Source organism: Halichoerus grypus, chromosome 8, assembly GCF_964656455.1.
Source record: "Halichoerus grypus chromosome 8, mHalGry1.hap1.1, whole genome shotgun sequence".
In the NCBI taxonomy this organism is placed as follows: domain Eukaryota; kingdom Metazoa; phylum Chordata; class Mammalia; order Carnivora; family Phocidae; genus Halichoerus; species Halichoerus grypus.
Genome location: NC_135719.1, coordinates 50,167,185 through 50,194,142, shown reverse-complemented (window position 1 = coordinate 50,194,142; position 26,958 = coordinate 50,167,185). Strand labels below are relative to the sequence as shown.

The following is a 26,958-nucleotide window of genomic DNA, read 5'->3' as shown; positions in this document are numbered from 1 at the left end:
ATACAAGGGAGCCTGCTGGGGTCACCCCTGCCCGCTGGCAAAGTGGGCATGTCCACCTTGGCTCTGGTCCCTCTGCAGCTTCCTGTCCCAGCTCCATGTTTTTCCAGAAAACCCACAGCTGTGGCTTCAGGAAGGGCCCCAACTCGTTTGCATTTGGATTTGTTAAAGCACAGCTTCTGGCCACTCACTCATGGCCCCCTCCTCTGGGGAAGGCTGCTACATGGCCCTCCCATCACCCTGTCTGGTAAAGCAGAAAGGAAAGCCCACTCTACCTACCTACTCTTTCTCAAGGCTCTGTGGCATGGAGAGAAATAAAAATTCACTTTTAAGGGCATTCAGGACCACTGGCTTTCAGCCTTGGGCCAATCAACAATGCTAGCTCTATGGTTTGTGCCAAACTAGCATTTGTGGTGGGCTTTCCCCGCACATGACCTTATCAGATCCTCACAGCCACCAAGCTGTGGATAGCTGCTGCCCCCATCTAACCAGTGAGGAACCTGGGCCTGAGTCAAGACATTCTGAACCCCCAAGCTGTGCTTTGGGGGTCCCCTTCTGAGCCAGCTGCTCACTGGAATCCCTGGGGACTGTGTTAACAATACCAAACTGATGAAATCAACTCACCAGGAGTGAGGCTCCAGTATTGGTTTTGTAAGGCAAGCTCTCCAAGGAAGTCAGAAGCAGGCGGCGCCATGTTTGGGAAACCAGTGCTGAGGAGGACCCAGGCATCTGACAGACACAGGTTAGAGTCCCACTCTGCCCTGCACTAGCTGTGTGGCCCTTGGCAAGTCACTCACCTCTCTGAGCCTTGACCCCTCGTCTGCAAAATGGGACTATTAATATGGTAAGGGGTTCTGAGGAGACACAACAATGCCCTAGGAGCCCTCAAGTAACCTCTTCTTTCTATAAAATGGGCATGACCTCAGAACCTCCCTCCCAGGGTGGTTGCATGGATGATTAAACCCATGCACAGCACTCAGACAAGAGACTGCATGTTTTCGAGGTGCTCAACAACCACGGGCTGCCATTGTTGTTACTACACCGCTGACAACAGTCAGCCTGCATATAACACTATTCTGTCTACAAAATGCTCTCACGTGCGCAAAGTCTCCAAGTGCCAGGGAGGTGCTGGAGCTGGTGCCCATTGGCTCATGACAGCCCAGCAATTTTGTGAGCCGGTCGTTAAAGAGAGCTACGTAACTATATTAATATTAAAATTAAATTCTATAAACTGATACTGAAATAAGTCATATTAAAAACAATACTTAAAACTCATTGCTTCCTAATTTTTTAAATCATATTTTAGTATTCTCTGTGCTCTTGAGGTAATATCTGCCCCTTATCTCCGAATTGGGGAAATCCTAAATAAGGCTGTCCTACTACGTCTCTCTTCCAAACTCTGGTCAGTGGCACGTTGGCACCTTGAAATTGGCCACGGTGGGGGTATTGACACCATGGAAACTGGCAGACACTATAGATCAGGACCTGATTTATTATCTTCTTGATTCTAGACTTAAGAAGTGCTGGAGAAGATCACTTAAGAATGCAGATTAAGGGGTGCCTGGGTGGCTCAGTCGTTAAGCGTCTGCCTTCAGCTCAGGTCATGATCCCAGGGTCCTGGGATCCAGCCTCGCATCGGGCTCTTTGCTCAGCGGGAAGCCTGCTTCTCCCTCTCCCACTCCCTGTATTTGTGTTCCCTCTCTCGCCGTGTCTCTCTCTGTCAAATAAATAAAATAAGATATTTAAAGATTTTATTTTATGTATTTGAGAAAGAGAGAGAGAGAGAGCGCACAAGACGGGGTAGGATCAGAGGGAGTAGCAGACTCCCTGACGAGCAGGGAGCCCGATGCAGGACTCGATCCCAGGACCCTGGGATCATGACCTGAGCCGAAGGCAGACGCTTAACAACTGAGCCACCCAGCCGCTCATAAATAAAATCTTAAAAAAAAAAAAGAAAAGAATGCAGATTAAACTTAAAAGGGTGCCGTGTACATAGCTGTTGTTTTGTGACTAGCATAGAAATAGAGGACATATTTTTTTTAATATTCAGAAACTATTATTCAATTCAGCAAAGAAGTCATTCCTGTCATTGACAAAGAAGCAAAGTTCTAACACATGTCTTCATCGTTTCATTTTCTTTTTTTTTATAAGATTTTATTTATTTATTTATTTGACAGAGAGAGACACAGAGAGAGAGAGGGAACACAAGCAGGGGGCGTGGGAGAGGGAGAAGCAGGCTTCCCGCGGAGCAGGGAGCCCGATGCGGGGCTCGATCCCAGGACCCTGGGATCATGACCTGAGCCAAAGGCAGACGCTTAACAACTGAGCCACCCAGGCGCCCCCATAAATAAAATCTTAAAAAAAAAAAAGAATGCAGATTAAACTTAAAAGGGTGCCATGTATATAGCTGTTGTTTTGTGAATAGCATAGAAATAGAGGACATATTTTTTTTAATATTCAGAAACTATTATTCAATTCAGCAAAGAAGTCATTCCTGTCATTGACAAAGAAGCAAAGTTCTAACACATGTCTTCATTGTTTCATTTTCTTTTTTTTTTATGAGATTTTTTTTATTTATTTATTTGACAGAGAGAGACACAGAGAGAGAGAGGGAACACAAGCAGGGGGCGTGGGAGAGGAAGAAGCCCGCTTCCTGCGGAGCAGGGAGCCCGATGCGGGGCTTGATCCCAGGACCCTGGGAGCATGACCTGAGCCAAAGGCAGACGCTTAACGACTGAGCCACCCAGGTGCCCCATCATTGTTTCATTTTCACCCTACTTGTTAATGCTGACAAAAATATCAACCAACATTCTGGTCAGAGCTACACTCGGGTGTCAACTGCATTCATAGGTTGGCTATTGATACAAGGGTTTGGCAAAAACCAAAGAAAACGTTGTATGAGAAACAATTGGCTCTCTGGAATTTACAATAAAAAGTATCATATATTTTATTGTTTATAAGTTGTGTTACAAACCTTTGCATCATAAGATTCATGATAAATCTGTGTGTGTGTATGTGTACATACACTTGTTTTCTGGAGATCTGGCTGCTACCAGAATAGTATTGCACAGAACCTCAGGCAAGCAGGTTACTGTCTGCGTTTTTTAGATGAGGAACTAAGGAACAGAGAAGTTAAGTAACTTATTTGAGGCCACACAGCTAAGTTGTGGAGCCGGGTTTCATTTAAGCCCAGGTCTTCTTAGTGCTAGGATATCTGTTCTTTCTACCACCTTCACTACTTCCAGAATCAGATTCTTTCACTCCTACTGAGATGAGTGGCACTGGGAGGGCTGACAGTGGAGCTGTGACTAGAACCTAGAAGGTACTGTGTGAACCCATGAAACCTCACTGGAGGCCAAGCCTAGGCAAGGGACCACAGTGGAGGGCACGGACAGCCAGGAGCCCCAAGAGGCCTCGGAGCACCTAACAGTGATGGCAAAAGCAATAAGGGACAAAAGAGGAGGAGAGCACTGCATTTTTTAGTTTCTTCATCTGAGAAATGGGGATCACGGTATCTACGCCAACCTGTATCAGCCTTCCCCAGTGTCCTGCCACCCTCGGAAACCGCCTGGCCGGCTGGCGGGAAAATACAGGCTTATTCATTCCCCCGCTTTGGATGTTCCCAAGCCCACCTCCTTTTCCTAATCCCTTTGGAGGAAAGAGAGGAATGGGGAGAAATGTGGGCCAATAAGACTAGCTAAAATTCACAACCAGTGTGTGTAGGGAGTTTCAGAATTCGCAGGGCCCTCTCATTAATACCGATATCTCCCTGGTCCCTCACTCCACTCCCGCGGGACAGGAAGAAGAGGCAATATTACCTCCAGTTTCAAGGCCAAAGAGGAGACCTCCCCAATGTGACACAGCGCAGGTGAGATGCGAATGCAGGCTCAACCCCCAATCCTTTCCTCCTTCTACTTCACCATGGGGCCTCTTGCTGTATCTCGCAAGAGTCACCTGGTTGGCTTAATGCTTCCTGTTTCAACATGTCTGTATTTCAAATCTCTTATTTTTATTTTTTTAAAGATTTTATTTTTAAGTAATCTCTATACCCAACGTGGGGCTCCAACTCACAACCCTGAGATCAAGAGCTGCACGCTCCACCGACCGAGCCGGCAAGGTACCCCTCAACTCTTCTAGTAATGGCTCTCCATAGCTTAATTTTTGCCACACTTTGTTCTTTCCCTCCACTATTTAGAAGTTCAGCACCCTCAGTTCACTCCTCCTGGGGTTGCCCTCGGGGGACCTTGCAGGAGTTGATAAAGCAGCCAGCATGTATTTCTAGGGCTTGAAATGAAGGGGCCCAAGGGGTCCACTCTGAGGCTGGCGCACAAGCTAAGCTTTGCATCTGAGGAAGAGGAAACAGGGTCCGCCCCTCAGAATACACCGAGAAGATAAGGAAATCAGAAAAGACTTGTATAAAAGATTCTAGAGCAAAGTAAAATACTTTAGAACACATGTGGGCTGCTCAGGTTAAAATGTAAAGTAGAAAAAAGCATAAGAGAAAATTATAAAAGTAGTATAGTTACAAGCACGCACGCGCGCGCGCACACACACACACACACACACACACACACACACACCTGTTCATAAAAAGCTGGAGAAAATACACCAAATGTTAACAATGGTTGTTTTGGAGTAGAAAGTCCATGGGTAACTTCTTTGCAGGTTTCTGTGTGTTCTATGAGTTAATACTTTTTATAATAGCATAAAAGACCATCCTTCACTTAAAAAATGCTAAAGGGTACCTTTGGGTCATCTCTTTCCCACATTCTTATCATTACCTCCAACTGGCCTACTCTCTCCCAGCTATCCTCTCTGCCCTGCAGCATTTTCTTTCAAAATCAGAAATAGAATCATGTGTATCCATTAATTAAAGGTCTTCCACCAATTATTGTTAATTTTCTTAAGTGTGATAATGGTGGTAGGTCGGTAGATGCCCACAGAAATGCTGAGAGTGAAGTGTCAGGATGGCTAGAATCTTCTTTCAAATTATACCAACGTTTTTAAAAATAACATATGTTTTTTATTTTAATTTTTATTTAAAATGTTTTTAATTCTAAAATATATACATACACATATGTGTACGTGTCTGTGTGTAGATACAAATATATAAAAATCCCTTTTTATATAAATATATATTTTTCTTTTTTAAAGAAAGAAAGAGGTAAAGCAAATGCGCCTACATGTTGAATCTAGGGGGAAGGTGTAATGGTGTCCATTGTAGTCTTCCAATTTCTTTATATGTTTTGAAATGTTTTCATAATAAAAAATTTTGAGGGAAAAAGGCTTCCATGGCCTGCTTTGGCAGACCGTGGTCTGCCCTGAAACTTCACAATTTCACCCTACTCTATTCCGACAGTTAAATCTCTACCATGCTTTACCTTTGCTTCATGTTGCCAGGTTTTAGTATGGAAACAGCCTCATTCTTATAAGTTCTACTTTCAAATGCATGCACATTTTATAGCAACTAATAAAATATACATTTTTTTTAAATATGAGGAATAACTTATTAGAAATAAAAAACAATGTAACCAGATGAGATATGAACTGTGTGAAAGAGAAATGCATGGCACAATACAGACCTTTGGATTAATGGTGTGTCAGAGGCATGGCCCAAGGAAGTAAGAAATCTACACTGTCAGAATCTGGGGAAAGAAAACCTGGTGGCACCCAGCTTGGCTTAGTGTTTCCTCATTGGCTAAGTTTAAGCTCCAGCTCTGTCATTTAATACCTGCGTGATCTTGGACAAGTTACTTAACCTCTCTGAATCTCAATTGCCTTGTGTGTAAAAAAAGGACAATACCTTGTACCTCCATGAGTGGCCATGAGGATCAAATGAGAGAACAAATGTGTAAGCATACTATATTCCAGAAAGTGCCATAAACATTCAAAGTATTATTAGTATCATTTCTGTGAAAGCTTGATGAGCAGACCCCATCATGCCACGAACATAAAAATAACTCAAAGGACGATCAGGGCATACAGGAATTTGGATTTTGGGGGTACTTTGTTCAGAAATTCACTTCTTATACTATTTATATAAACCAAAAAGCCCCATGAGAGTTCTGGGTTCCTGGCTTGCATATAATTTCATTTAATCCTCACGGCATGTTCTTTTTGCTGAAAATACCAGTCAGACCCGAGGATAACCTTCCATTTTTGAATTCTCCAGTTGGGTTTGGGGCGTAGGGAAGACACACCCATACTCAGAAGAGAAACTCCCAAATGCAAAATAAACACAAAACCACACAAACCCGCCCTCTACAAGGCCTTCATTTGTGTTGGGATGGCATACCAGGGTGAGGTTCCTGAGTGGTACTGAAACCTCCTTCCTGGTAATCCACCCTGCAGACACCATGTCTGAAGGCACACTGGGTGCTACCTGGTGCTGGGGGCAGTCAGCCCCAGGGTTCCTTCCATCCATGTAAATACGGGGCAACATCATCTACCTTCACCACCCACAACCACCCACATCAATGGGCCTTCCTGGGGTGTATTTACAACGCACACTGGCATGCTATTCCCTCTGCTGAGGCAGAACGCTTACCCCCAGAAGTGAGCTCTTGTTGGCAAGACTCATGGTTAGCTTTCATTTCAGGTGGCCTCCCCACCGAGTCCCACCATGGCCATCTCCTGGTAGACAGTGGGCCCTTGGAAGGCAGGTGCCATATCACATTGATGTTTGACACTCTACTCCTGGGCATACAGTAGTCCCTCAATAAATGTTCACATCGGGGCACCTGGGTGGCTCAGTCGTTGGGCGTCTGCCTTCGGCTCAGGTCATGATCCCAGGGTCCTGGGATCGAGCCCCGCATCAGGCTCCCTGCTCCGCGGGAAGCCTGCTTCTTCCTCTCCCACTCCCCCTCCTTGTGTTCCCTCTCTCGCTGTGTCTCTCTGTCAAATAAATAAATAAATAATCTTAAAAAAAAAAAAGTTCACATCATTGGACTGAAACCTGCCTGTAACCTCTTTTGCATGTTCCAGGTGACATGAAAGGGCCTTTGCCTTCCATGCATGCATTGGTCTTACTAAGGCGTTCATGCCTTCATTTACTCACTCATTCAACACTGAGTAACTCTTCATGTGCCAGGGACGGTGCTAGATATAAGCAGCAGAAAGTGACTGACAGCGACAGATACTCTCACCAGAAGGCTGTACAAAGGGCAACAGAAGCAGAGAGGCAGGTTCATTCTTTTTTTTTTTTTTTTTTAAGATTTCATTTATTTATTTGAGAGAGAGGATGAGATAGAGAGAGAGCATGAGAGGGGGGAAGGTCAGAGGGAGAAGCAGACTCCCTGCCGAGCAGGGAGCCCGATGCGGGACTCGATCCAGGGACTCCAGGATCATGACCTGAGCCGAAGGCAGTCGCTTAACCAACTGAGCCACCCAGGCGCCCGAGGCAGGTTCATTCTTAGTTATGCTTTGGGAGGGAGCAGAGATGGTAAAGCCTTCCCAGAGGAAATAGGCTTTCTGCTGGGCCTAGAAGGATGAGCAGGAAGGAAGTCCATGGACAGAGGAAAGGAAGAGCAGGGGCTTCCTGGGTGGGAACAGCATGAACAGAGGAGGAGAAAGGCCAGAATGTGGATCTGTCCTCTTGTTGCCTGGGGCTAGTGTTTTGGAGTGGGGGAAAGTGGATGAGGTCAGAATCAGGGCTGAGGCAGTGTACGAAAGGCCTGAATGCCATGCTGACCATGGGTTCATTTATCCTACAGATGACAAGGGCCCATCACAGATTTCTGGGCAGTAGACTGCCTCGATCTGTTTTCCCAAGACTGCTTATCATATGTTAATTTGTCCATTTATTGCTCTCTGCCACAAGGCTGGGAGCGTGTCATAAGCCGGGACAGGGCCTCACCTCTCTAGCACCGTGACTAAACACAGGAGGAGCTTATCAGCTAGCAGCCCCAGGAGAAGCCGTTCGTATATTCCAGAGGCAGGCGAGAGCTGCCCCTCCTCCATCACCTGCTCCTTCAAGCCAGAAGATGAGCATGGAGAGCAGGTCACGGGTAGGGGCCTGGAGACAACAGGGCGGCTGTGTTCATGGGACCACGAGGCTAGCCTGACTCACTTCGTGAGGAGCAAGAGAATACAAGAGTTGAGGAAAGCAGAGGCACCTCCTAGAGAATGAAAATCAGGAAGAAAAACATATTTGTGTAAAATGATTTCTAGATGATGGGAAACAACATGGAACCGAGAACCCTCCTCTAAGCTACCAGCGGGACTTTCTACATCTCCCTTCCAGCTGGGGGAAAGTTCCAGCCAGGGGTAAGCATACCCATATTCTGGCTCCAGGAAGTGTCTACCCCATCATGAGGTAATGCAGCTACTCATCACTTCCTGAAGTTGCTCAGCTGGGCCTGTGCCAAGGGACCACGGACAGGGGCGGAGGGGACAGAAGGCTCAGAGTCTGCACAGCTCTCAGGACAGGAGGCCAAGATGGGGGTTGGCAGCATCCTCGCCCTGCACACATCCGGGGCAAACCCAGACTGTGTCCAGGTCGTGGAAAGCAGCCAGACTGAGCCCAGGAGCCCGACATGCCCCAGCAGCAACCAATCTCAGTTCTCTGCTGGGAAACTGAGAACTGCACTAGCAGGCCTGTTTTCCTAGTCTAATGGGCCCAGAATCCTGTAACGAGAGTTGTGTTTTCCTTCCCTCTACTCTGGGAGGGGAAATAACAATAGCAGGGACTATTACAGAGCGCTCTCTGGGAGCCGGCACGTAATGCTGCTTCTCTCTAACCCTTGCAACAACTGTGCCAGGTAGGGATTACGATCTGCGTTGAAGCTGAAGGACTGAGGTTCAGCAGAATGAAGACCAAACCCCGACCTGGCCACCTCCAAGCCGGCCCTCCCCACCCCGCAGCGGCCACACAAGCAGATTAAACAGCATGAAGCTGCTGCTGTCATGGTACCCATGGGATTACAACTCCTCCTACCTCTACCAGATCTGGCGGAGAAAAGCCAAAGGAGCCCACGTTGAGGCCAGGCTCCTGGAGCCAGTAAAGACACAGGAAACGACAAGTTAACTGTCCATAGTACTGTCAGGAGGGAGACACAAGGGCAATCCAGGTAGACCGTTTCCTGCTCGGTGCATTACCAAAGGACACCCTCACCCAGATTACTGCACGAGCCTCCCAGCTGGGACCCCAGCCTCCAGGGGTCCCCGTTCTCCCCAGCCTTCCGGCCAAAGAGATCCTTCTGAAACACACATCCGCTCGCCTCGCCTCCCTGATCACCTGCTCCCCCGCCGACTCTGTATCCCTCAGGGTAAAGTTCAACCTCTTTGGTTTGGCTCTCACGCCCTTGTGTCTGCCTTCTGCTCTCCTCCTGGCTTGTTTCTCCAGCCATTCGGAACATCCACCCTTTGCCTGTACGCCCCTGAATGCATTGTGCCATTTCCAGACCATGTACACTGCTGGCCTCTCTTCCTTAGAAGACCCTTCCCCTCTGGTAACCCCTGCCAGTCCTTCTAAATTCAACTCAAATATCACCTCTTCCAGGAAGCCCTCTCGGATACTGCAGTCTGACTTAGATGCCCTCTCCTTTGAGCTCCCCTGCTCCCCTATACGTCCTTCTATCATAGCACTTAGAGTTGTTGATCTTTTCTGTCTCCTGTACTAGGTTTCCTAGAAAAGAGGAACTGAGCCCAGACAGGGCCTCGGCTGGTTTCTGTATCCGCACCAGTACCCAGGCTCATGGCACAATGCTTGAAACACAACAGGAATTTCTGGATAGAAAACTGGGTAGGTCTTCACCCCAGTAAATAGGTCCCTCTGATCACGGGTTAGAGGATCTTTATGCTTCGGGTGTCTGTAAAGGCTTATCAGTCCACTAAACTGAGCTCAGTTACTACGGGAACTGATCCTTCTACTTTGACCACACTCTTGCTTTCTGAGGTCCTATGTGGTCACAGTGAACTTTCTCGACCCTGAATACCAGTTACCACAAATGATCAGTGCCCCTTGGAAGCAGTTTTGTGGCCGCAGTAGGGGATGGGAACAGGGAGGGCAGCCAGCGGTCCCTAGGCTCCAAGACTGATGGCCTCTGGGCCAGGGGTGCTGGAGGCTGGGGGGGCGGGGGGGCACCAGAGAGCCAGCCAACCTCAGCAGTCCTCGCCCGAACGCTAACACTTCTGCCTCCTCATGAGTTAGCTCTTGGCTACTGAAGAGTCCAGACTTGTGAAATGTGTTTGGTTTCACGTTTCCTGTCAGTGGTCTACTATTTAAAAATGACACCCCACCTACTGCCTGAAAGAGATAAGGTACCTGTGGTCTGAAGAAGCAGCTTCTTGCAGTCAGCCCCTATGTGAAGAAAGCCCAATCTGCAAAATGAAACTGAGGAGAGGGACTCCTTCTGTGGCATCATTTCTTTCCTAGGAGCTCAGAGCTTTCCATGGCGAGACAAGGGAGGAGGGCCAGAGGGACACTGAGCCCTTCCTAGCAGTGATGTCAGAAGTGACTGGGCCCGTTCTTCCTAAAACGATTCTTCTCCCTCATCCCCTCACTGACCTTGAGATCAAAGTGAGCGATTTTCCTGGCATGAAGGTAGTTCACACCCTCCAGGATCTGCTTGATGAAGCTGGTGGCCTCCTCCTCACTCAGCGACTCCTTCTGGGCCAGGAAGTCGAAGAGCTCTCCTCCCGACACTCTGCAAGACACCGGTGAGGGGAGGGGGGCAGGCCCGGTCAGCCCTGTGTGTTAGGAGGCCAGGCCATGGGTGCAGCTCCTGAACCTGACCCCCACCATCTGGACAGACAGTGGGATCCCCTCACCCATCTCTGGGGCTCTGTCCAGCCAGCACCAAGAACTGACTTTGCTTCTATTCGCTGTATTCTTCCCTTTGGATCACAAGGGTAGGAACCGCTCTTGGGGAGTCACCAGGGGGGCCTCGGGTTACCCTGGGTGTTATCTCTCCCCACCCCATGACTGAAGGGGCAGAGGACAGAAGTAAGTGCTGGGATGACAAAGAGGAACGTATGCTGGGCCAGAAACTGGAGACCTAGGTTCTAGTCCAGCCCTGCCACTGACCTTGGACAACTCACTTACCCTCCAGGCAGACCTTAGTTTCCTTACCTGCAAAATGAGCAGGTTGAGTAAGATGGCTCTTAAAGCCCTTTCTTTCATTTTACAAAAGATGGCCTCTTCAAAGCTCAAGAGAATCTAGGCATGGATTCTAGACCCATCTAAAAACCTGAAAATGCTACTTTTGTCCTCACACTCCCCACTCTCGTACCTTATGGTAGGTATGGCAGGAATGGAGGCCCACAGAGCAAAAACAACCTCCCTTGTAAATACTGGTTTACAGTTTTATCTGAATTAGAGATGTGGGGTTGCCAGATAAAATAAGGGATATTTATTTGCTAAATCTGACAACCCCACTGAGCTTGTTTGTCCTCTGATGGATGCTGGGGTATCCAGCCAGGATGTGCTTCTCTGGGACTGGGGCGGAGCCAGGGGTCATCCCAGGGAAAGATATTGGGAAGGGATCTGGGCTAGGGGGTCCAAGAACTCAGGATCACCTGGAGAACCTGTTTAAAATGCAGATCCCAGGTCCTACCACAGACCCTAACAAATTAGATTCTCCAGCCCCCAAGCCTTGGAACCTGTATTTTTACAATAACATAATACCAGTAATTCATATTCATTGAATACTTACTCGGTGCATAATGTGTACTTTAGCCACATTATATCATTTAACCATCACAATACCTTATGAGCTAAGTCCTAGTATTTTCCTATTTCACAGCTGAAAAAAAAAAAAACAGAGGCTCAGTGAGGTTAAGTGACTTGCCCAAGGTCATGGAGCTAGTAAGTGGCAGTCAGGATTCAAACCCAGGCAGAATGACTTTCAACCACTATCTCATCCTGAGTGTCCTCAGATGATTCTTACATGGCCAGAATGGCTTCTGTCCCAGTTTGGGGGAATCACTCATTCCCTGCCACCTAGTTCATCCTAAACAAAGAGCACCAAAATTTCCTTTTTCTCCTTTCTTTAAAAATGTCCAGAAGCACCCACGGACCCACTAATCAATCTCAGCATCATGAAAAACAGACCCACGGGACACGATGGGTACCACAGGTAAGTACACAGCAACACCTATGAAGTTATCTCATGCCTACATCCGCTTAAGCCTCTCGCTCAGTGCTATCCAACAGAGCTTTCTGCAGTGATGGAAATGTGCTCTATGAACACTGTCCAATCGAACAGCCACTAGTCACACGTGGCTACTGGGCATCTAAAACATGGCTAGTGCAACCCAGGAACTGAATTTTAAATCTTATTTCATTTGAAGTCATTTTATTTTATTTATTTTAAGATTTTATTTATTTATTTATTTGAGAGAGAGAGAGAGCACAAGCAGGGGGAGTGGGAGAGGGAGAAGCAGGCTTCCTGCTGAGCAGTGAGCCCAATGTGAAGCTTGATCCCAGGACCCCGGGATCATGACCTGAGCCGAAGGCAGCTGCTTAACCAACTGAGCCATCCAGGCACCCCATTTTGAAGTCATTTTAATTCAAAAACTGAAGTGGTATAAAATATTTTCCTGCAAACACAACTTTATTGTTTTGATAGGATTGTATTTCACGCTAACCATGACACTGAGAATGAACTAAATGTGCTGTAAGTGTAAAAAGCATGCTGGGTTTTGAAGATGGAATATGGAAAAAAGAATGTAAAATATCTCATTAATGGTTTTTATATCAATTACGTGTTAAAATAATATTTTGTATATACTGGATTAAATAAAAAATACGATGAAAATTAGTTCACCTATTTCTTTTTACTTCTGATTCAATGTGGCTAGTAGAAAATCTCAAATCACATATATGGTTCATATTATATTTCTCTTGAACAGCGCCAATACGGAGAGTATCTTATTTAGATCTAACTATTAGGTTACAGGAAATGCAAGACATAGAGGAATAAGTTTACTAATGGCATGAGGAGGGAATAAGCCAAATCCAGGCTGTGAGACAATCTAACGGGACAAATGACCTAGTTTTTCCAACAAATCAATAGCATCGAGAAAGAAGGGGAAGGAGAACTGCGATAGGAGAAATGAGACAGAAGACACAAAAGAACCAGATGCAGTAGATGGACCTCATTTGGTTGCTAATTCAAATAAAACAACCGTAAGAAGATATCTTTGGGTCTATCAGAAAAATATCACTATGGACTGGAGTGTAGACAGCCTCGGTGGTCCCGAAGCCCGGCTGGATAATTCCTTCAGGTGTAATAGATATATGAAGGCCACATTTTTAAAAACCATCATCAGTGAGAGATGCACACTAGAGTATTTATATGTAAAGTGACATGATGTCTGAGAGTTGCTCTAAAATATTCCAGCAAACAAACAAACAGTTGGAGCGGGGGCAGGTGGAAGAGTAGGAGTTTTATATAAAACAAGACTGGCAAAACGTTGATCATTTGAAGCTGGGTGATGGGCATATGAGGGTTCCTTACACTATTCTCTCTACTTTTGTATATGTTTGAAATCCACCATAATAAGAAGTCAACAGTAAACTCCCACGGGGGAAGGGGGAGGGGAGGGCAGTCTCAGCCATCTCCCTCAGCTGCCCTCCCACATTATGACCATCACCATCTGGCAGTTCCTCCATAACAGATGAGGACACCGAGGCCCACAGGAGGGGAAGTGGCGTGCAAGGTCTCCCAGCAGGGGAGTGTGCGGTCAAGGTCATGTCCGGGCCCCGGCCGCCGTCCAACACTGTCTTCTCCGACTAACGTGTGACGGGAGACGAGCTGCCCTAACTCTCTCAGCAGTGTCTGTCGGGGACTGGTGCTCACGTCGTTCTGAAGAGCAAATGAGTTGGTGCAATAAGGAAGGCACTCAGCCCGGTGACCGGCGCGTGCCAGCACTCCACCAGCAGGGGCTTCCGCCGTGATGTTACTGTTTGCCACATGTGGTTAGTGTGGGAGAAGGCGCTGGGGATGCAGTGAGGCTCAGGGAGGGCCTGGACGGAGGGAGCAAGGCAAACAGCACGAGCAAAGGCACAGAGACGGGGCCGCGCGCAGGGCATGCATGTGGCAGGAAGTCCCTGAGCGCTGGCTGGCCTTGGAGGGGACGGGCACGCCTGCTGGCATGCTGGTTCTGTCACCAGCCTAGCGCATCACTCTCCACCTCAGTCTTCGCTCATCTGTCAAATGGGGTTAAAAATAGCTCCCTTTGGCAGACAGACGAATGTCGGAAGCCTTTGCTCCTGCTGGGGCGTGAGCTTCTCAAGGGCAGGAGCCGTGAATCAGGTCCTCATCTTTATGTCTAGTGTCTACCACATAATAGATGCTGAATAAATATTTAGAGAAAGTGGGGAGTGGTGCTCAAGGGGTGAAGAGAGCCTGAGAGAGGCACCGGTGAGCTGGTACCTGAGAACGTGCCGTCTGCTAGAGCCGCTCAGCTGGGTGCAGCCCACAGTGGCTGCCTCAGTGTTGGGCATGAGGCTGGTGCACTATTTTTCCATGTGTCTCAAGGGTGAGGCCATCTTCCGCCCCACTCCCATCTGGGCAGGTGCCGGAAACTGGAGCCCCCTCTTAGCTGCTGAAGGAGAAACCCTGAGTCTGGTCAAAGGGCCAGGACGGTGGTCCCAATCTTTCCCTATAGAGCCAACCTTTCCCTGGGGATGTGGCACAGGAGAGTCCCAGGGCCTAGCTTTTCTTCTTGCAAAGCAGGAATGAGGATGGGGTGCCTGGGGGGCTCAGTTGGTTAAGCGTCCAACTCTTGATTTCGGCTCACGTCATGATCTCGGGGTGGTGGGATCAAGCCCTGTATCAGGCTCCGCGCTCAGCGGGGAGTCTGCCTCCCCTCTCCTTCTGCCCCTCCCCCTGCTCATGCACTCTGTCTCTCTCTCTCAAGTAAGTAAATAAGTCTTTAAAAAAAAAAAAAGTTAAAAAAAAAAACAAACAAACAGGAATGAGGGGAAAACCCAGACTATTGCCCCGGGAGGACGGAATCTTGCTGTAGAGTTGGACAAATGCTATGAGACCCTTGGTAAAGTCCTGGAAGTAAATACCATGCACCATATCGATATCAGGCATGGTAGTGGTGGAAGGCATTTGATTTTGAGTTTACTCTAAGTTTGCCGCCTGTGCAATGTGCTTCCCCAAGAATTCTCTCCCTTGAGACTCACATCCTCCCGGAGGGGTAGATGGAACTTCTGTCCTGATTTTTCAAATGAGAAACCGAGGCGCCAAGGGAGCAAGTGACTTGCCCAAGGTCACACAGTCAGTCACAGAAACAGGATTTAGAGCCAGATCTTCTCAGCCCCAGCCCACCATGTGTCTTTCTCACCGCACTGTCTCCCCATTATAAAGCCTGAGTTGGTGCAATGAGGAAAGTTCAAAGCTACCCCAAGTAGTGGGTGGTGCTCACACATCCCCTTCAGCCACACTCGCATCCGAGCCCTCATCATACCACGCTGTTTTTACCTGTCTGTCTCTCTCCCCAGCTAGCTTATCTTTGCTTCCACAGCACCTTGTGTAACAGAGGCATTCAATAGAAGGTAGGCGGATAAAAGAACAAAGGGGAAAAAAAGTATTAAAACTATCAACATGATATAGAATATTCTGTATCATATAGAAGTGACACCTTGGCATCGGCAAGAGACCTGTCCGGAGCCCTGTGCAAATGTTCAAACCCACAGTGCCCCCCTCTGAAACACAGAACGCCGCCTGGCCCTTGTTTTCTGTCCTTCCAGCCCCTGCTGGGTCCTGTGAGGCTGTGGCCTCAGGCACCTCCTACCCTTCCTACCTGAAATAGAATGCTGCCTAAGTGTAAAAGAATCTCATGATAATGGGGGTGTGTCCTGTCACCCAGAGCCGCTGATGTGAAGGCCCAGGCTGGGTGAGGACTTTGGGAGGCAGTAATCAGCGACTCTGTTTGAAGGTGTGATGTGGGCAGGGGACCAGTTAAGACATGGTCTCCTTTGGCTAAAGAAAGGAATAGCCACAAAGGTCCTCAGAATCTCCCCCAGAGTCCTGGAAAGGTGGGAGGCTGATGAGCCCACTGGGGTAAATGTCCAAACCGGACACCCACGCTGGGGACACTCACATCCATGCTCAGGCAGCTCTCCTCAAGGTTTTGTTCATTTTCCCCCTAACATAGCTTTTCCCAAGGGTTTCTCCGCCCCAAAACCTCTTCCCTGGAGCTCCCTGTCTCCTCCCAAATGTCTCCCCTCTCGCATCCCAAACCTCTTTAGCTTAAAGATGAAAAGCAAAACCTAACAGTCTGAGCCTCTTCTGCTCTCCTCTCAGCATCCCCGGGATCAGTCCCCTTCCCGCTCAGCTGATCTTCCTTCTCGCAGGTTGCTCTGCCTGCTAGAAACGCTTTTCTGACTCTTTTGTGAACGTGTGCTGAAACGACCTGCATAGGCAGTGATTAGGGAAGGATGCTGCTGGAGCGGCTCAGGCCGAGGAAGCCGCACTCAACTGGGGGCACTGGGCAGCACTGGCGACACCCTGGGGTGCTCTGTCAGGTCACTCTCCCAGGCTCTTGCTTTCTGTTCGCTGGGAGTCGGGGAGGCCCCAGAGCCGTCACGGGCCTGGATGGAAGGCCTGTCCAACCCTCCCAGGGCTGACTTACATTTTCCAGAGCACGCTCCACATATAACATGAGTTAATCTACTGAGATTTTGAAAACATCCTTTATGCTCTACAGAAGTCAACTTATATGGAAAAACTGAATCCTTCCCATCCTTGCCTTCAACAGCCCTGAACCAGAGGCAGCTGCTGCTAAGGAGGTCATGGATGGGGTAACAACAGCTAAAAGGGACTCAAATCAGGGCTGGGCATGTCCTCTGAGTACTGGTCACTTTAGCAGAAAGCAGAGCATGCCCGGCACCAGACCACAGTTGCTAAGAGGGGCAGTGGGACTGGGATAGGCCCATCCACAAGACCTGCCATTTCAACGGAACAGGCCGGCACTAATACTCGTTTCCGCACTGGGCAAACCCATTGACCTATTAGGGCACCATGAGGACCGGGCAGCCAAAGGCTGCTGATCAGCCCAACAGGGGTCACCAAGTCCAAACACAAAAGCCCACGAAAAGCCCTTCTCTCTCAGGAGGTCCTCCCTCTCAGACCCCGGGCACATATGGTTTCAGCAGGGCCTTGGCAATCCCTAGCACTCCCTAGACAGGCACCCTGAGAACAGTGAGACAGCTTGAAAGAAAATGAGGAGACAGAGAAACTATGAATACACACATCTGAGCAAGCATGGCAGCTCATGCAATTCACCAGTGTGAAACCAGTGTGCAAATGGTGGTGTGGACGGTGACAGCTTACTAGAAGAGGGCACATAACCGTTGCTGACCACGAGCCTTGCTGGGAGGAACAGGGACATCTCAAGAGCATCCCAGACCCCAACTCCTAGGGTTCTACGAGCAGGGAGAAGCAGGCGATCTCCCAAGCAATTAAAGAATAAAATTCTTTAATTTTATAAAAATAAAAATGACAAGAAAGAATCATTTTATAACTATAAAGGTCAATAAATAATGAATCCTGCTTTAAAACAAATGACCCAGGGCTGGCAAAGCTGCAGGCAAATAGGAATGTTCCTATATTGTAGGTCATGCTGGTTAACTAACACCATCCTGTGAAAGTAAGGATATCAAGAGCCCCACAAATGTCAGCCTGCTCATCCCCTTCCTGGGAATTGATCCAAAAGGATTAATTCAAAAGAAAAATGGGAAATTATGGGAAGAAAGTTGTTTTATGGCAATAAAATCTGTAATGGTTAAAAGCTGTGGAAATAAAAACCAAATGTCCAACAATAGGGATATACAAGTATGTGATTCAACGAAACATGAAACCCTCAGTTAAAAGAAAAAACCTTTTTGTGAAATTATGCTAACTGAGGGGGGAGAAGTAGAGCAAGAAATTGTACAAGTGCAATGATTGTATACAAATAGATAAAGACTGAGAGGAACCACAGAAAACACAAATGGGTGTTTTGTTTGGGCGGTAGGATTACGAATGTAATTTCTTTTCAGTTGCTGGAAAGTTTTTTAAGGCAGTGGCCTCGCCTTCCCAGCAGAGGTGGGCTTGTCACTCTGCTGGGAACCAGTGTGCCCACTGCTGACCCTGAGCCCCACGGCATGCCACACCTCGGGCTGTCCACATGGCTGACCACACCTGTGGGACGCCCCCAGGCTTGCTGAGTCAGGCAGTTTCTACACCAACTAGTGCAACTGACTGAGAGGTCCATGGGAGAGACGTGGAAGATGCTGGAGTGAGAAAGGAATAGCAGGGGTGAGCCTATGCATTTAAACAGTGAGATGGATAATTTAAGCATCAAATGCAAGAGTATGCAAATGCCCATCTGCTACATAAATCTATATCCTGGTAAGACAAGGGCTTAGCTCTCAAATTAGACTTATTGCAAATGTCAGGTGGTCCACCCAACCTGTAGGCAGGCTAAGGATGGCCGCCACATGTACAGATGAGAGCTGAAGCTCAAAGGAGGGAGGTGCTTTGCCCAAGGTCACAAAGTCAGGGATTACCAAACAAATGCCACCACCCCTCTGTTAACCAGCAGATGCATGCATGCCTCTGAGGCTCAGAACATTCCCAACACCGGTCTTGCTGCTTGACTGGTCACAGCCATTGTGACTTGTGCCACGGTCCAACTCAAACTCTTGTCTGCCAGGGCCCCATCTCCCCATTCCATGGACACACGTCCAGGAGGGACACCAGGTGGCCAACCCCTGGAGTCTTGGTATCACCAGACTGTGACATCTTCCCCGGCTAGGCCAGCATAAGGCCACCTCATGCTCATAGCTGTCCACACAAGCAGTGTGGACTCAAGTTCTTGTCTGTAAAATGGGGATAATAAGAACCTCTGTGTGAGAAGATTGTTAGGAAGATTAAGTAAGGTAACAGAAGTGCTCAGTACAGTGAATACAAAGGAACCCCTCCATGTTCGTAGGACACTTTCCTCAAGAGTCTCTGTGAGGACTGAACAAGATGGCAAACATGAAGCACCTGACAAATGGTTGGCTTTCAGTAGGGCTCTCTCAATTATAGCTATTATTATGATAATGAAGGCATCAAAGAGCACAAATGTGGGGATTTTTTTTCCCCCAGGAAAGCGCTGGAGAAGGGCTTTGCAGAGCCTGGAAGATGTTTGCTTCTCTCCTCCTCATAGAGCAGACCGCTCCCGGACAGCCTCTCCTTCCCTCCCAGGGCCTTCTTACACCCCGCCCCCCACCGTCCTCCCACGTGCTCTCCAGCCAGGAAGTCACCCCAGCACCAGCCATTGCTTCCCTTTTATCCCCAGGGTCCAATGAAAGCCAGACCTAGACCCTAGCCCTCTGTCCCTGCTACTCAGCAAACCCACCTACCTTTGACCCAGGTTGCGGGGGGGGGGGGGGGGGGGGCGGTCGGTAACCAAGGGAAACCACCCACCGGTGACTTCATCGCCTCTGGGCTGAGCTTAGGTCTGCTTGCTGCTGCCCTTTGGGGCCTGTGGTCGTACCATCCACCACCCTACCTGCCCCCGCTGCCCGCCAGGGGTCCCAAGCACCCACTCACAGCTCAAGGATGAGCACCACGTCGGTGCGGTTCTCAAAGACGTCGTGCAGCGTGATGACGTTGGGGTGCAGCACCTGCCGCAGGATGCTCACCTCCCGCTCAATCTCCTCCCGGCACACGCCCCGCCGGCTGGCCCGGCTCTGCCGCTTTTTGATGAACTTGGCCGCGTACTCCAGCCCTGTGCTTTTCTCTCGGCACTTCTTCACAATGGCAAACTGGCCGCTGTGGGGACACAGATCGGCACAATCGGGGTGTTACTGTGTCCATCTAGGAAGTGACCCAGTTGTCAGCCCCCAGGCCACACTAATTCAGAGTCATTCTACGAGGGTAGGACAAGTCATGCCACCAGCCAGCATCCCCACCTGCCTGTTAACCCGTGGCTGAAGTGGGGCAGGTCCTGGGCTTCCCTTTTGTTCATATGAATCCTTTGCCTTTACTAGGAATGAACGTTAGTATTGTCATTCCCAGTGTACCGATGTGACCACTGAGGCTCTGAAAGGTTATTGATTTGATGATGATGACACAGCCTCATCGTTCCTAAGTCTCAGTTAGAACCCGAGTCCAGTATCCACTAGGTAAAATCACAGGGTCCAGAGACTTATACTATGTAATGTAAAGATCAGAAAGGAAAAACATAAAGATCAGATCGGCATGGTCAAAATACTAATGGTAACAGTTATTCATTTGGGTCTGCCTTATCTGGATACAAGTACAAATTCATCCATTTAATTGTGATTTCTCTATATTCCCTATATTCTTATGTTTGTACCTCTGCTCCCAACCTCCTCCCAACAAATAAAATCTCAATGAGCTGACCAAAGCAGGTCCTCAGTAAGGGAACAGAGCAAAGATGAGGGTGATGCACTTAAAGTAACGACAAGGCCAGAGGACATGCTGGCTGGGTTGGTGGGGTAGAGGTGGAGGCAGGGGTGGGTGGAGGCAGCCTAACACTGTTAACAACCATAAGTGGGAGTTTGTCATGGTGAGAGGGCTAATGGGACCACAGGGTTATAAAGTGTTAGAAAACTGACGCACAGGAGAGGTCAAGTGAGAAGTGTGAGGTCAACACAGAGTTAATGGCCAAGCCCGGTGCTCAGCCCACTGTCCACAAAGCCACTAAGTAGTTATAGAAGTCAAGACTGTGCTTCGTGCCCTTCAGGTTTGAGCCTAGAAATGCTTCACTCTGGGGACCAATACAGCAACCATGAGATGGCATCCATGCCAATGGCAGGTGGCCCTGAGCCAGCTTCTCTGAGTGCTCCAAGGACAGCCCACTCCACAGGGAAGGGCAGCAGCCTTCTGTTCACATCTCAGTTCAGGTGGGCAGGGTGGGTGGGCAGCTCAAAATCCCTGGAGATGGGCCAGTGGTCCCCCCTTCTGGGTCCTCCCACCCCTCTTCCATCATTTTCCACAAGTGCCCCATGTTTTCTCACCCACAATAGCCACTGCTTAAGACAGAACTCAGAAAGTTTTCAGGCTCAGCTTAATGGCTTAATAAGGGAGCACCATACTCCACACACAGGATGTACTCTCTTAGTGGCTCTGGGGTAAGAGTTACACACAATGAAATTCTCCAGATATTTGCCTCAACCTCAGAAAATAGCATCACATCTGAACCACTCCATTCCTAGAATAATCCTCAGTGAGACAGCCTTCAAAATAAACCTAAGTGGAAAAAAAAAAAAAAGTCAAGTAGAGCAAGCAAGGAATAGATATGCCAACACTTAAATAGCATTCTATGGCAACCACCTTAGGACGTCACCAGACACATATTCCCGTATCTCTCCATCCCCTCATCCTCCATTCACTCCGTGCTGCCTGAGTGTCTGCCCTGTGCGGGGCCCTGTACAGGGGCATAATGGGCAGGGACCAAAGGCACAGACAACAGGTAGAGGGGAAGCTCTGGGGAAAGAGAAGATCCTGGGGGCTGGTCTAGGCTGGACAGGGATGGCTTTATGGAACAAAATTTATATTACATTGTCCACTAATTCTAAAGTTTCAGCTATTTACGACCTGATATTGGCTCCTAGCTGTCTACACACGAGGGGCTGACGCAGGTGGAGTGAAGCCAGGCCTCTCAAAGCCAAAGTGAACACAGTTAGTGAGATCTCTAACACAGCTGGTCCCTTGGAGCTACTTTGGGCCTCAGGGACATTGGGTCCCTTAATGGGAGATAGCAAACACCTGACAAAGCTTCTAGTCCTAGGCAACTGTGAGTCTCAATGTCAGGACGGCCATGCTTTTCTTTTCTCTGACATCTCAGGGGCCTGGCATCAGCAGCCCTAAGGGCAGACAGGGCTCATTCTTTCTAGCTGACTGAGGGGTGAAACCAAAGCTTAAGGATTTTAAGCATTTTGTTTAAGCTTACAGAACACAGACATGCAGGCGCAGAGTTTTTGTAAAGCAGAGAGAAATATTTCAAGTCACCTTGAGATAGCCCCCCCCCACTTTGACTTATGAGGGAAACAGAGGCATTTTTCTATATCACATGACTTAAAAATTCCTCAAAGTCTCAAAAAAGCAAATGAGTGTTTGCTTTTCCTGGTTGAGTTTTCTCCTTGTGAGAGCAACTGTAGCAATGAGAGGTGACTGGGGTCAGTCCTAATATACAGGCCATTTCCTCCCACTAAAAGCAGGTATTTTGAGAGTGGGTGAATAACAGAGCCAAACACCAAGCAACACCACTCATCTCCCTTCTCTTCCTGGGGGAGGGATCCTCCACTCAACCTGCCCTGGGGAGTCCAAGGGGAGCCCACGGAGAGCCTGGGCCATTGATGAGTTTGCCCTTCTTGTTGGGCCATTACTGGGAAGAGGGTAGAATATGCTCCATGAGGGCCAGCCCCTAGGCTGCGAGGCTTTGGGCAGCAAAAGCAGCCTTCCAGGGCAAACAGGCTTGGACTCAGAAAACTTACGCTGTCATCTGAGGCAAGTGGCTACCTTCTCTGAGCATCGGTTTCCTCATCTGTAAAATGGGAATCATGACTCCCTACTAGGGAATCATGGTGACTGGAAATATCTGCAATGCTGGCCCACGGTCAGCTCTAAGGAATGATAGCTATTCCAACTGTTACTAGTTTATTGCTCCTAGGAAGGCCAAGCTAGAGACATCACAGAAGCCACTGATTTACATGGTGTGTACTATGTGGCCAGGGAATCAGTGTCATTTTAAAAGTCCTTATGATTCTAGTGCACAGCCATATCTTTGTCCTAAGCAGTTAACCAACTCTTTTAACCCTTCAAGCAATGGTTCTCAACTGGCTGTACACTGGAATCACCCAGGGGATTTCAAACCTGGCTGCCTGGGTCTATCCCCAAAGATTCCCATCTCCTGGGTCTGAGCTATTTAAAAACCTCCCAGGTGACTGGTGTGCACCGGGGGCAACAGTCTTCTGATTCTCTGCATTTTACAGAGAAGAAATTGTACTGCTGTCACTCATTTTATGCCTTGTCTTTTCCAGTATTCATATATTACCCTCTCCCTTAGTTCTTTGATCTGACATTCGAGGGAAGGAGGATGGGGAGGACGGGAAGGAGGAGGGGGAGTGTTGTCTCTCCCACCCGGACAGTTTCTGCTTGACGGGTCTGGCATTGAACTGTTCCAAATCAAGACAGAAGATGACCCTAGGCTTTGGGGGTACCAGGAGTGGAAGTTTACATTCGGGCACGTCCTGGTCACTGTATCCACAGCAAATGCAAAAATCAGAGCTGAGATAGAAAAAAAAAATCAGAGCTGAGGCGACTCTCTATTATGCCCTGTTGACCCATGGATGGACCCCCATCTGCCCATTAGGATGCTCCAAAGCCAGGGGTTCAGGCACACAGTGCAGAAGTTGCCCAGCTAGGCTATGGGGGCAAGGGGTAGGCAGTGAGGGCCTCTCTAGGTTAGGACAGAGCCACCCAGGGTGCCATCCAGAGAGGGAACCCAATCTCTAATGAAAGTCATTGCCAATACTAAATCAGAAATTATGGGAATGCTGAAACATTGACACACATGTGCAAAGCATGCACGTTGCAATCCTCTTGCCCCACCCCCTCCCACATTGCAAACGGTCAATACCCAACCCATGGTGTCATGCAGCAAAGGGCTGGCAGTCAGGCTGATCAATTCCTGGTCCTGCCATCAGAGCCTCACGGGATGGGTCTCCCCTCAGAAAGCTTCTGTCAGAAAGCTCCAAAGAGCCCATGACAAACTGAACAGAAGTACAAGGCTTTCCCTTCATTCTCCCTGTGGGTTCCAGTCAGAGCCCTACCCTGCCCTGGGGCAGCCTGTTCAACTCCCTGGGCTTCAATTTCCTTCCTTGTCAAGCGGGAGTCCCCATGTCACAGGGGAAATGCTAACGATGCCTGAGAAAGGCCTTTACCAGATATCTAGCACTGTAGAAGGGCAGGAGGCATGGGGCGGTGTGTGTGTGTGTGTGTGTGTGTGTGTGTAGCTCTGTGCCTCGGGCTGGCTTGCAGAAGTCACAGAGCATGGTTTAGTGACGGACAGGCAATCCACCAGACACAAACTAGTCTCCGTATTTCTGCCAGCACATTCTCCCGCAATTAAGTCAGGAACACACCCCTCTTCCCAGGCAGAGGGCTCAGCTCCTCACTCATTCAGCACCCCAGGAAGATGGAGCAACCTGCCTAGAGAGTGAGACAGATGGGCCTCGTTCAGCAATTCAGCAGGGCCCAGGGTGGCACCCCATGAGGGTGCCCTATTGTCTGCCCAAGAATCAGATGAAAAGGCATAAACCTAGAACAGTTTCTCAGTGCCAGAAACAGTGTTACCTCTCCAACACCAGCTCCTCACCTTCATGGAAGAGCCTGGCTCGATCACCCCCAAATTCTTCACTGCCAAAGAAGAATAACCTGAACATGACCCAGATCTCATACCATTTAGATTTTGTATGACAATGTGGATACTACATTTATATGCAGCTTTTCTCTTTATAAGCTAATTTTATATTTATTCTCTTTTAATATTTGCAGGTATTCTTCATAGTTCCATTTCACAGAAAAGAAAACAGAGGCAAAGGGAAGTGACTTGATGGTTTGGCCAGGGAGCCAGCCCTGACAGTGGGGCTTGGACATAAAACCACATCTCCTGACTCTAGTTTCAGTAGTGTACCAAGCAATGGGGAGAGGGGCCCACCCCAGAAGAGAGGAGTATTTGATCACTGATATTATTTAGAATTGCACATGGACAGTGAAAATAAAAAGCAGACTTATTTTTATTTGATTTTATTGTTGGTGTTCATTTTCAAAAGAAAATGCACCCATCAGGACCTGCATCGAGGAGACCAAATCCTCTGCCCACCCACCCCTACCTTCCATGGTAAGCCCCAGCCAACCAGACTTGCTCTGGCAACCACCAGAGGCGGGCTGCTAAGGTGTTTTGTAAGGTCTAGGAATAGAGCAGACCTAACTCACTTCCTTTCTCAGTCAACTTTAAAGGGTCCATGAGTTTAGGAACCTAACCCAAAGTCACCAGTTTATTAAGGTAGAGAGGAGGCAGGTCTGCATAGAATGCAAACCCAGGGACGAGATGCCATGTGAGTGGAGTGGTGGCAAATGGGAAGCGTTCCAAGGCACAGGGATGTGGAGACCAGGTTCCTCCTCCCGGTTCCCCTAAGCGGTCAGAATCGTTCCTCTCCCCACACTGCAGAACAATAAGCCATGATTCCTCTGGAATTACCCTGCAAGTTTTCAGGGCCATGGAGCAGGGATAATGCTTAGATGCTTCCCAGTCAAGGCCACTCCAAGTGCAGCCCAGCAGGTGAGGGAATGGGCCCTCCAGCTAACATGTTTCAAAGGCATGGGCCATGGGGCGTCTGGGTGGTTCAGTCAGTTAAGCATCCGACTCTTGATTTTGGCTCAGGTCATGATCTCAGGGTCATGAGATTGAGCCCCACATCAGGCTCTGCGCTCAGCACGGAGGCTGCTTGTGGAGTCTGTTTGAGGTTCTCCTCTCTCCCTCTGCCCCTCCCCCAGCACATGCTCTGTCTCTCTCTCACTCTCTCTCAAAATAAATAAATAAAATCTTTAAAAAAAAAAAAAAGGCAGGTCAAATCTGTAGTCTGTAGAAACCAGATCAGCCTGATCCCAGAGGACTCACACCCCGATCCCATGCAACAGCCTGTCTGGGGATGGTGTCATGGAGCCCCTCCTTACCCATCTGCCTGGCCACCTTTGACTGTGGGGCCTCTGTGGCTGCCCTCCCTCTTATTTCCCTCCTATTACCAATACATCCAACCCCTAGTCAGGCTACTCCTAATTCCCATGAACAAGATCCTTCTCCTCACTGCCTTAGCACTCAACCTGTTCTTATCTCCTCTGCCCTAGCCCAGGATTTAAGAGTCCAAAGACCCAGGTTCTACTTTCAGTTCTACCTTCAGTAAATCACATCCTTTGTGTGTTAAGATAGACATAAGAATGTCCCAGTCTCACCAGATTGTAATGAGAATGAAATGAGACCCGTGTATAAAAGCACTATGTGAAGTGTGACTTCTCCATGGATATAAAGTCTTTTTTCTTTCCATCTATTGGATCACCACATCCAGATCCTGGTCCCCGTGTTCCAATCCCAGCCTGTCCTTGAACCCGACTCAGCCCCAACAAACTGCATCCTCAGATCCCAGCTTACAAATAGATAGGGCTGGGGGGGCCATGGCAGGAAAAGCAGGGTTCCCAGGTGATGCCAGGATCCAGGAAGACAGAAGACACTTGGGACACAGTTACTCAAGGACAGGGCAAGAAACCAGATAGCCGGGAAGCCAAAATAGGGCGAAGAAATATAAAGTTACCAGAAATCAGAGCAGGAAGCAGGTCAGAATTCCAGGCCAGAGATAAGGGTAAGGAGCAAAAATTTACCAAAAGCCAAGCAGGCAGCACATCAAGAAGTAGGCGGGCAAGCAAGGAGTGTGAGGCGTCCAGGAGCAGCATCCAAACCAGCCCGAGGCAAGCGGAGACTCCGAAGCAGACAGAAACATCAGCACCAGACATGCAAACACAGAGTGCCCAGAGCCCTTCAAACAGCCCTTTCTCTCAGCTAGTGAGCCAAGCCTGCTGGCTGATGAACCTGCTTCTCCTCTCTGACCATGTTGCCAACACCTTTGTAGTCTTCTGACATCGGTGCTTAAATTTGCTTGAGGTGTGGAACCCTCTCTCCAATACATCTTGCACAGAAGCCCAACAGGTAAAAAAGATAAAAAAACTGTGCTTCCTTGGGGGGAGGGGCACTGGGAACCCACCGACTCAGAGCCCACCCCCAATGCCTAACAGGCTTCGTAGAACCCCGAGAGCTCCAGGAAACACAATCTGAGAAGTACACGGTACAATGTGGCAACATGCCCTTTGCTGATCCCCAAACAGTTCCAAACTGTAAATGGAAAAAAAAAAAAAAGAGAGAGTGAGAGAGATAAGCAGAAAACATTCTCAA

The 26,958-nt window shown here is 48.5% G+C and overlaps 1 protein-coding gene across 6 annotated transcripts in view; it reads right to left on the bottom strand.

Annotated features, from left to right (window-relative positions):
* The window catches only part of DAPK2 (death associated protein kinase 2), a 115,545-nt gene that overhangs the window by 33,098 nt on the left and 55,489 nt on the right, over positions 1–26,958 (bottom strand). For 3 of the 6 annotated variants that reach the window (XM_078079222.1, XM_078079221.1, XM_078079223.1), the window contains exons 3-4: positions 19,536–19,757; positions 10,505–10,643 (exon numbers count right to left, since the gene is read on the bottom strand). The exons of 1 other annotated variant lie outside the window; for it this stretch is intronic. In XM_078079222.1, coding sequence (XP_077935348.1) covers positions 10,505–10,643; positions 19,536–19,757 — 361 coding nt within the window. Of the gene's footprint in view, positions 1–10,504; positions 10,644–19,535; positions 19,758–21,126; positions 21,201–26,958 lie in introns of all 6 variants that reach the window. 2 more of the 6 variants (XM_078079225.1, XM_078079224.1) reach the window with 2 other exon arrangements.